The following is an 11,164-nucleotide window of genomic DNA, read 5'->3' on the forward strand; positions in this document are numbered from 1 at the left end:
TCTTAAAGATATCTTAAGATATCTTCTATATCTTAAAGATATCGTTACGTCTTGTGCAACATGCATGTTATCTGGATTAAAATATGTGACAAACTGTTCGACTACAAGAGAACGTTACCGCATAGGTATATAGACAGAAAGGAAATGGAAGGGGGAATGGAGAAAGGTAGGACAAAATAGAACTAAATAGGAGGGAACAAATTCAGGACAGGAAGATAATCTTCTGAAAGAAATTCCGTATCATTTTGTTTGTTTAAAGGAGATGACTGTTGTTTGACCTTAGATAATTTTAAGTTAAATATGTAATATATTCATTTGTAGTGCTAAATATATCATACTAACTGGCATTATTTAAATCCTCTACACGAAACTTTTGGACAGTTCTATCCCTCTCACATACAAAGCAAAAAACTCTTCTTTTATTTTTCTCCTCCACTCGCTTCTTCGTCAAATAATTGCGAAAATCGAGGTCTATTTATTATTGTATTTCTAAATCTAAACGGTCAATAATTTTGTTTTTCTTATGAATTGCAATTTACGGACTAACTACCTTAAAGAAAAGGACTATGTCCAGTTTGGGCATAGTCCCCGAGTGAACAATCATGAGTTATATACTAATGAAGGAAACTCTGAGAAGAGTGCAAAGGGGGATTCTGGTTGCGGCCCGTGGAGAGTGATGAGGAGAGAGTTGCGCGCGCGGGCAACAGAGGAAGAGGAAAGGCTTCACCCGAACAAGCACAGAAAAAAAATATTCTTGATTTGAAAATATCTTTAGTTTCAACGTGGAAAACTTGAAATGCGATTATATTGCGTTAAATGAAGAAAATTTGCTTGAATAAAGTTATATGAATTAGAATTGAATAAAATAACACATATTGCTTAAAAAATGCGCTTATTTATTTATAATTTTAATACGTACTAACCGCTATACATACACACACACACACACACACACACACACACACACACAAACACACACACACACACACAATGAAAAGTAATTATAAAAAATCTTAACAAAGAAGAGTAAAATATTATAAGAAGCCTACTCATCACTTGATTTGAAATATATAGTCTTTCCAGATTCTTTACATTTAACACGATAGAATTGGAAAAGTATGCATGTGTCACTCGTTGTACAAACAATTTCGCGTTAACAGCTAAGAAAACATTGCAATCTATCGGATAATAAACAAAGTGTCATCTTCGACATATTGGTTAGTTTCCCGCGTTGCAACAGCACCCGGTGCAGTAACGGGTTAAATTTACTTTTTCTAATTTTGGGCACGAATTTTTTAATACTGTTGTAATTATTTCTTTATTTTCTGGTCTAGACCACCAAAACTTAGGGCCACCCAAATTTAAGTCACGTATCCCGCGATTCTTCCGCAGTATTTCGCAAATAGGTTGAATTTCTACAAATGTCCAATTTAGATTCAACTCTTCTAGACAATCTAGATTTTTTAGATGCGAAAATCCTTCATCTATGTGATTATCATACATAAGATCACTAAGATCCAGTACTAAAAAAGAAAAAAATATATATACATATATGTATTAGTTATATACAATTTATTTGCAATCCTAACATTCATATTTAATTTATAAACTTACCTTTCAATTTTTTGCATACTTTTGAAATTTTTTCTAGGACAGAGTCATCAACAAATGGGCAGTTACTTAATCGTAAATGCGTTAAACGACTGCCACAATTATCAAGAAACTTTACGAAAGTTTCAAATGTCGCTTGATGTTAGATCCAATTGTTCTAAAAAATGACATCTGGATTCAAAGTAAGGTATAATATTATTATAAGTATTAATACGGGTCGATTTAATGGGTCGTAAATTTCTTAATTTTAAACATTTAAACAGAGCAGGGTCCCTTGTCAAGTTATTGAAGCGTTTATCTACTCTGCCCATACGGCATAACGATGTCACATCTAAGTTTTTTAATATTTTCAGTAATATTTCATTCTGCAAAAGATAAAATATAAAATTTTAATTCATGAAATTACATTATAATAAATATTATTACGAGAAATAGACATCTTTTAACATTTTAAACTTACAGGAAGATCATCAAAATTGCGACCATACGATTGCTCCTTGGATTTGTCGGATACATTTTTATAATCAGATGTTAAGTTGTACATAATGTCCTGATGACAAGAACGTTCGCAGTTGTTGTCTAATAGATCAATTAAACTCTGTTGATTATTCGGAACAATCAATTTTTTTGTCCCAATTAATTGGACGGCATCTAGCTGAGTGCTGTAGTTCCATAAGCTGTTCATAAATTTTAATCTGATTATCTTGGTTCTAAAGTTGAAAGACTGTAACGGCGGTGAAAATATTTGCGATGTCGAAGGTACAATCTGACGCCGGCACGGTTTAGCGGTCCATAACTGAAACCACCGTCCATCAAAATCCTGAGCCCAAATTTCAGTTACGTAGCCAGGATTATATACTTCATATATAGAGACTCTGAGTGGATATACAGCTTCATCAAACTCGAGATCTTTAAAATAAAACAATTAATTATGATCTTTTCACAAACGTACCTTCTTGAACAATGTCTTTATTTATCAATTCAAATATGTTACCTACCAATATAGTTACAGTACATAGTGCGATCATTTTGTGGTTTGCTATTTACATATGCGGCTATATGAGTTTCTTTCTGCCATGGAGACGTTGATGATATATTAAAACCATCAGTTTGCTGTGTTAAAAAGAAAAATATCTAAAAGTGTTGAATATCAAAATCTTATATCATAAAGTTAGAGATTACGGTTACTTTCTACATAACAATAATACCCAGTCAGAAATGTGACGTCGATTTAACGTTAATTTGACGTCGAAGAGGTTGAAAGCTGGTTAAATCGAATTGATCGACGTCTTCGACGTCGAATCACTGTTGATCGATGAACTTCTTGACTGATTATAGTTGACCCAACGTCGAATCAATGTTGATCTGACATCGAATGTCAGATAGAAACAAATAAATTTATATAATAAAATAATTATTAATATTATATGTATAGATAGACAATGCACATATAATATAAATATTATTATAACCCAGGTGGCACATACACGTTTCAGAAATGTTTAATAAGCATTTTTCCGAAACGTTTTATAACCGATTTTTAGAAACGTTTCTCATGAAACGTTTTTTTTCGATAAAATAACGTTTAAAAAACTATTATAGAAACGTTTTGTTTAATGATAAAGACATTTTAGATAAAAACATTTAAAATTCCTACTTTTAACGTCTTTTGAACGTGTTTATAACGTTTTTGAGACATGTGTGAGAATGTTCTAGAAGCTTTATGCATATACTATCTATGACGTCTATTCTTTTTCAAAGAAATTCCTAAACTGGTGCACATTCCTGCAATAAGTTAAAGTGAAACAAAATATACTTGTCTCACTCTATGTAACTTAATTGCATTACTGATGTGCACCAGTTCAGGAAGTTCTTCAAAACGGAACACACGTATAAATGTTCTTTCAATGACCGCGTTCAGCAGAACGTTTATTTTGCAACTGTTGGAAGTTTTCTAAGCCCAGATTTGTTCGATGACAAATAGAGACCGGTAGAACAAAATTAATTTAAGTAAATAATTAAATATATGTGTATGGATAAAATGATTTATTTTGTGCAATAATTAGTCCAATATAAATTTAAATATTTCAAAAAAGGCTATTAAAGCTATTATATATATCTATATATTTATAGGAAAGTGCCCTATTATGAGATGGGATCCTAATATGAGATGGCGGGGTTTTTTCATGGTGGGATCAACAGATAGGGCCTATATAGGGCCTTTTAGCTTAACATATTAGGATCCTGTCTCATAATAGGGCACTTTCCTCTATGTATATATATATAAAGCAAATTATAATTTTGAAAGGAAAAATTTAACAAATAGGTATTTTTGTTAACTGTAGAAACGTAAAAAATACGTTTCTTAAATCATGGTTTCAAAAACATTTTTGTTCAAACGTTTCTTAATGGTTCTTTACGGTTATGAAACTATGTATACGTTCAAAAAACGTATATAAAACTAATATGTGCTACCTAGGAATCAATTTAAAACAGATATAAAAATTTCCCCTTATGTCGTTCAAAGTGATTAACTCTCCGAGGTCACACCTCTTTTTTTAATACGCCCCGGCCACACTGGGTGGTCGACACCCAGAAGGATTCAGTCTCATAATTTCAATTAATGTGCATGTAAAAATTCATGAAACATCTTAAGGATATTGTTCAAAAATGTGTATGGTGCAGAACCCGAAATATGCTCGATGAACAAAAATGTTGTAATTTTTGGTCGCGTTGAGAAATATACACCGAGGCCACATCTGGGTGGCCACCACTCATAATAATTTTCAAATTGTTTATCAAACATAACTGACATGGCTTAAAGCCTTTCTACTGTCTTTGAGAGAGAGACTCAAACTAGGGATCCTAGATGGAGGGACACTGATTATAAAGCCTATATTAAAAATATCGGGCCTGAATTTTTTTCTGGATGGCCGCCACCCAGTGTGGCCTCGAAGGGTTAAATATGGTCGACAACAAAATATATGGTTTTAATTTACATTCAATAACATTACTTATGCGGATTATATATGTATGATCCAGAACCATGCATACATGATGCAGAATATTCATATATGAGACTTTAATAAAAAGTTAATGTGTTCTATATGCGACTTTTACTCGATTCAATTACGGCTTTAACCCAAATTTGGTTCTATTTTGATTCTTATTAACCCGTTGTGGTCACCAGGGGTCCATAGGACCCCAACCAATTTTCAAACAGCTGCATGCTATTCAAAAACTAACAGTTTAAGTAAATCGCAAAAAATTCTAGAATTAAGTTTAAACATTGTAGAATGTATTCTCATTATAAAAAATTAACTTTTTGAGTGGCATTATGTTTAAAAAAATCCTTTAAAAAATGTTCAAAAAAGAGGTGTGACCACAACGGGTTAAAACGTATTTTGGTTTAAATAATATTTGCAGTAAAATTTGTTCCATATTTGTCGGACTTAACATGTAAATATTTGATTTAAATCATATTAAAACCATATTAACACTGCATTTCCTTAATTATATTTGTGCTGCTGATTTAGGTACATTAAGCTATCTAAGCAAAATTATCAGAAAACAAAAAAATTTATATGGAATTATTTGCTAATTATTTGCTATTTTTTGCTTTTAAAAGTAATTTTTTTGCTTCAGCTATTAAAAAGTTACGAAGGGCTGGATATAGCTTAAGCTATCCAGCCATTGTAAAAAAAAAAACATATACATAAGTCAAAGCACAAAGTTAATAATACCAAAATTATTTGCTATTTCTTTGCTATTTTTTGCTTGCAAAAGTAATTTTTTTGCTCCAGCTTTTAAGAAGACATCAAGATCAAAATGCGGCGCTTAAGAGTAAAACGCGTTAAAGAAATTAATTTCTCGCATTATTATAGCATCAGAATAATGTTCCCTGAATTATTTGTTCTCAAGATATCCAAGTCGCGAATTTCTTGCTCGCGAAATAATTTTAAAAAATTTATATTTTACTCATTATATAAGTCTGTTTCCCTTTCAAAAAAGGCATGTCATCGATACTTGAATCTATCGATGTATTGTTGTCAATACTTCGCGATGCTGATTGATTCTCTTACTGCGCTTACTTCATGAGCATCTGATGTCATGTCGCATATTTTGACAGTTTTGTATATCAAAGGGTTAATATTGTAATGTAACAGTAAAATGTAATAAATAAATAGCGCGCGCGTTGCGCATGTCTGTGATGTCTGGTATATATATAAAATATCTCGTTTTTTTATTTTTTCTATATTCCTATTAGTTACAGGAATTATTTTTTGCTTTGATTTATGTATATGCTGTTTCTTACAATGGCGTGGCAGCTTATTCTTAAGCTATCCAGCCTTTTGTAACTTTTTAATAGTGTGAGCAAATAAATTATTTTTGCAAGCAAAAAATAGCAAAAAAATAGCAAATAATTTTGGTATAATTAACTTTTTGCTTTGACTTATGAATATGTTTTTTTACAATGGCTGGATAGCTTAATCTTAAACTATCCAGCCTCTCGTAACTTTTTAATAGCTGGAGAAAAAAAATTACTTTTAAAAGCAAAAAATAGAAAATAATTAGCAAATTAATTCCATGTAAAATTTTTTGTGTTTTGATAATTTGACTTAGATAGCTTAATATACCTGGGTGATTTTGGATATCTTAACAAGGTCCAGTATATTCCATATGTAGATTATATCAGGTTGGGGTACTTTAATTTGATTTAAATATAACTTGTATTTAAATCGTATTTGATTTGCATATTCGACCTAATAAGATTTTTATTGAATTCATATAAGCTTCTAATATTGTTTTAATACAATTGTTTTTCGCGGGATTTAATATACATATATGTATATACATATATAAATATAATGTTCTACTATAATGTCTATTTCTTTATCAATATAGAATTTTAAACTTACCTTTTATCTTTTTCTAAATTTGATAACTAGAAAGAGATAAAAGATAAATTAAACCGAAATTAAAGTGTTAAACTCTGATGTACATTTTAATATATAGAAATGCGACATAAAAGTCATATTAATTTAATACTATTCTAGATAAAAATATGTGAATAACTATAACGCTTACAAATCGGTCCACTAATCGGTTTAACCCTAATCCCTCCAACCATGCACTTTCGTGTCCCACGTGTTTCTAACGGTCGTTCGTTCCGGAAAACCAACGGCCGTGGAATAATCCCCCCCATCCCTAAAAAAAGTTGTTATAGTAGAAAACATCAGGTAGAAATTTCAAAGTCCTAGCTCATTTACTCTCGAAATGGCAAACAGTCAAAATCGCGTTGGGACACGAAAGTGCATGGTTGGAGGATTACGTCAGTGTTGTGTGTAGGTAAGTGAGAATTTTTTTTTCGATAAAAATGTATTTTTGTGTATAATTTAAGCGTATTTAAAATATTTTTGTCGTTAAAAAAAATTTGACATTTCACAGAGGACTATTATGGCTCAGAGGCAGGCGGAAGAGGCAGGGAGGAGCTACGATTATAAAAAAAATTAAATTTTTTTATATAAAAAATATCGGTCACACTTCAAATTCGTCTTTTCTTATTCAGAAATTCTTTTTCTAGCATTCTTTAAGTCCTTAAAGTCCTTCTGTACCATTTAAAAATTACCAAATTTGCGGCGACGAAATTAAGTATTCCTATTTAATTATTAATTATCTCATATTTTTTTTCTCATTCGCACTACTTTTAGCTTTAATTTGCGCGTTGAGCCATTAAATTTCGTCAATTTGTTCGTGAGTTATGATTTTTTAAATAAAACATGTCGTAACGTGAGTTGTTCAACATTCAATTGTTGTAAAAAAATATTTAAATAAATGATTTCCAAATTTTATTTACATTAATTTTTAGTCGAAGGTATAAAGATATTATAATAATTTTTGGGGAATTTTTCAAAGCTATTAACATATTGAAAAACGCGTGGGACTCGAAAGTGCATGGTTGGAGGAATGAAGTGGCGGAAAAAAACGTTGGAGGGATTAGGGTTAATAAAAAAACTCACATAATTCTCTTACACTACTAACATAAAATGTTTAAGTTAAAAAAATGTTAATTTTTAAACATATTAGTTTTTAACTAGCAATAAGAGAATTGAGGCTATTATAAAACCGATTTAGTGGAAGTATGTAAATGTATAGGATAATCGGATTCAAATCAACGTAGAAAAATCGTTATGAAAGAAGGTCGATTCGACAAACGAAGTTGAAACGACAGTTGAAAGTTCGTTGATATTTGATACGACTTCGATGCCGAATCAACCAAAATTTCAACTTATTTCGACATCAGATTATCGACATTGATTCGACGTCGGGTCAACTATATATATTTCTCACTAGGTAGACAACATCAGGAGATACACATACCATGATAAATGCTGGTGGAAATTCTCCATAGCTTGGGTACTTGTTAGGTGGTCCAATTATCGCCTCAGAAGTATACTGTATGCTTCCAGTATTCGTACCGCCATACTCTCCAGCAATGCTACTGCTCTTTTTCACATATTGGTAATATAGTCGAGAATGGGATGCCATATTCTCTTCCTGAAAAAAAAAGATGTAAGATATGGGCTGCGTTCTGATATTTACTGCCAGTTCTGAAAATCTACATATAATATAGTTTCCGTCATGTACACTATGTGTAATAATCTTTGAGCTTCTTTTAGCATATGTTAAAATGTCATATTATATAACATATATCATATATCTATATATTGTAATTATCCTGCAAAGATTATATCTAATTATAAATTTATCTCCTTGCTTTCATCCTATCAATACTGATAATCAGAAATAATCAACAGAAATCATCAAAAATACAGAAGTAGCATCTTTGTTCGTTCGTTAGCGTATATATCATACAAACGCTATTTGTTGGTGGGTTAACCAAATAATAATTAGCGCGTCTACTATCAAAATATTAAAAAAAATGCTGCATCTAACAATAATCAACAATGATTCTTAAGATTTAATAATGATACATAAAGATATATTAATAAAAGTTTAGTAATAAATGAATTTTACACGTTTTTATCTTTATTAGGGAGTAAAGATGATTTTGCATGTATTATATTAATATTAGATTAAAAAAGTAATCTTATTAGGGCAATAAAATTAGCTCTGTCGAGTTATTAACTAAAGTACGAATAAATTTAAATACTTAAATATGAATTATTAAAAAAAAACTTTATGAATTAAATTCTTGTGCAAACGCCCTGCGACACAAAAGAGCAACCGTATGTGCTCGGCACTTTTGTCAGTTTCGGGCGGTAGAAAAGCGCAGGCATACAATATATGTTGTCTTTTTCTTTCCCAATTAAGTTATATTATAGCTATAGCTGATGCCTCGAGATACGTTATAGCCTCTTTTGGCTCCTTTATTAGACTTACAAAATTCTTTTCAAAAAAGTTAAAAAATGGCGCCAAATACACGCACTCTTTGTTGTATTATAAACATTTCTACAAAAAATTTAATATCAAAAACTGGCGCCAACTTATTGTAACTGTCATTATTGTCAATTAAATCTAATATGTGTTTCAGTATTTTATACTTTTACACACTAAGTGGATAAATCCTTTCATCACATGTGTATGAAAGATTTGATATAAAAAACTCTGGACAGCATTATTGTACTTTCCATGAAGCGCGAGATCCATCCCACACCACCCCACCCTTGCTTAAGGCGAAACGAGATCTATCATTGTACGGTTAAGGTTTTCAACGTTCACCCCCACCCACTCCCGCTTACATGTGTAACGATGTGTACCTAAAACGGTACATCGTACTTCCCGGCGAACAACGACCGGATGCCGCTCGACCGAACAACAGTCGGGCGATGACATCAGGGCGCATTGCGCCCCCATTTTTTAATATAAACGTCTCCACCGAATCGTCGAGCTCGAGTCACGATAACGGCTCGAAGCTCCGATACTCCTCCGAGCGTCGAGCGCCGAGCGCCGCCGACGGGGATCTGTAACTCCGATCCGCGCCGCTTTCATCCCTGGCGTTCGTCTCGCCCGGAGATTGGCTACTTTCACCGATTCTCGCCCTCCGACAGGGTATAAGACCTCGACACCGATCCGAAAGGAACCGCTTCGCTCTCGAGTCAGCTCCAGTCCGATCCGCCGCTGAACTCGAGATACCTATGAAACCATTCCGCTCCTACAGAGTCGACAACCGAGGTTGCCTCGGTTGAGTGATCTCGGACGTCCACTCTTCCCGAAACTCCGAATAATCCCCCCCGATAATCCCCGAATCACCGGCAAAACAGTGAGGCTGAGGGAACTCCGCCTCAGTCGAGAAATCTCGACGCCGGTGCCTCCGAATCCCGACCTTTTCCTCACGCCATAAGGGCATCGGGCCCGTACTCTAAAACCGGGATCATCGCGATACGGTTTCCGCCGCGCCATTGCCGCCGCTCATGCGTTCCGATCCCCACCGGATCGCCGTGTATTCGCGTCCGCAATCACCCAGTTCGCGCTGTATTATATTTTCGTAATCTTGTGTTATATTTTGTGTTATATTTTGTATTATATTTCGGTACTTAGATTCTTCGTGTATTATGTTCATTCGTTATCCGGGATACTCGCTACGTGCGCCTTTAGACCGCTAGCCCGAAGCTATACTGTCTCGACGACGCCCGAATACGTCCGTCCGTCTACATACTGAAGTATATTTCGGTGTAATAAATTGTTATTAAGATTGTATGTTAAATCTCCCGTGTTATTCGTTTCTGGACCTATCCCTCGAACCCCGGAATCCGCCGAGCTAGTCCGCGTTCGAGAAACGGAAGGTTGTTATACATGTGTACTGTCTATACACATACAGATATCAGCAAATTACTTCCTTTAGCATTAACACAAACTTATATATTTTTCAAACTTGTTTTGCTCATAATTTTAAATAAGCAATGACCGACGATTAAGGTATAAGGAAAAGTTACTCAGGGTCATGTCTTTGACAACATATGTCAAAGTCAAGATCATTGGAAGTGCCTCCCCTTATCTTCATTTTTACCAACTGAATCTTATACACATACAAACACAGTCTATCTATTCTCGCTATTAGCAGTTTGCAGGATTGGGTAAGTTAATTTTTGTTTAAACTAACAATAGATTAAGTTAAAGTTAATGGCCTATTAATTTAGTTATGCTAAAAGTTGCATTAACAAAAAAAAAACTGTTACTCATTAACAAAAAAACTCGGTTACGTTAAGATTAAATTAATTTAATTTAAATTAAAAGATAATTTATAAAAGCATTATTTATATTATATTAGAATGTCGTAATCTTTTGATTACTGGATAAAACCCGAGAATAGGCTTTAGTCGACACTATGGCGGAGAAGGAGACACTGAATCGTAAATATTGAAAGTAGATCGTGTAAATTTGTATATCTCAAACAATCAGAATTGCAGTGACTACATACGTTTAAGTATAAACATTTGGCATGAATAAACGAGTTATTTCAGTAGTACAAACAGGAAATAATTATAGTCCTTTCAATGAAATCAACAATATTATTGTAATTAAGTCTTCT

The 11,164-nt window shown here is 33.0% G+C and overlaps 1 protein-coding gene and 1 long non-coding RNA gene across 2 annotated transcripts; both read right to left on the bottom strand.

Moving 5' to 3' along the window:
- Positions 1 to 875: 875 nt before the first annotated feature.
- LOC139779783 (uncharacterized) lies at positions 876 to 1,697 on the bottom strand. The gene is made up of 2 exons (XR_011719993.1): positions 1,615 to 1,697; positions 876 to 1,523 (listed from the first exon to the last, which is right to left on the bottom strand). It is a non-coding gene; the product is annotated as an uncharacterized lncRNA (long non-coding RNA).
- Positions 1,698 to 1,736: 39 nt separating this feature from the next.
- LOC139779766 (F-box/LRR-repeat protein 4-like) lies at positions 1,737 to 9,489 on the bottom strand. The gene is made up of 5 exons (XM_071718242.1): positions 9,412 to 9,489; positions 7,993 to 8,169; positions 2,610 to 2,724; positions 2,072 to 2,520; positions 1,737 to 1,976 (listed from the first exon to the last, which is right to left on the bottom strand). The coding sequence occupies exons 1-5, from the start codon at positions 9,487 to 9,489 to the stop codon at positions 1,737 to 1,739; spliced, it is 1,059 nt and encodes a 352-aa protein (XP_071574343.1).
- Positions 9,490 to 11,164: the final 1,675 nt, after the last annotated feature.

The sequence above is a fragment of the Temnothorax nylanderi genome, unplaced genomic scaffold (assembly GCF_030848795.1).
Source record: "Temnothorax nylanderi isolate EJ_2023f unplaced genomic scaffold, tnyl_v1.0 TNYL_tig0241_pilon, whole genome shotgun sequence".
Lineage (NCBI taxonomy): Eukaryota > Metazoa > Arthropoda > Insecta > Hymenoptera > Formicidae > Temnothorax > Temnothorax nylanderi.

Excerpts from the sequence above, each read along its gene's own strand:
- LOC139779766 (XM_071718242.1), bottom strand. The coding sequence starts at position 9,489 with ATGGGGGCGCAATGCGCCCTGATGTCATCGCCCGACTGTTGTTCGGTC. Across the intron at positions 8,170-9,411 it reads CGGTCGTTGTTCGCCGGGAA|GAAGAGAATATGGCATCCCA; the intron begins GTACGATGTACC and ends TTTTTTTTTCAG. Across the intron at positions 1,977-2,071 it reads GCAATTTTGATGATCTTCCT|AATGAAATATTACTGAAAAT; the intron begins GTAAGTTTAAAA and ends TATCTTTTGCAG.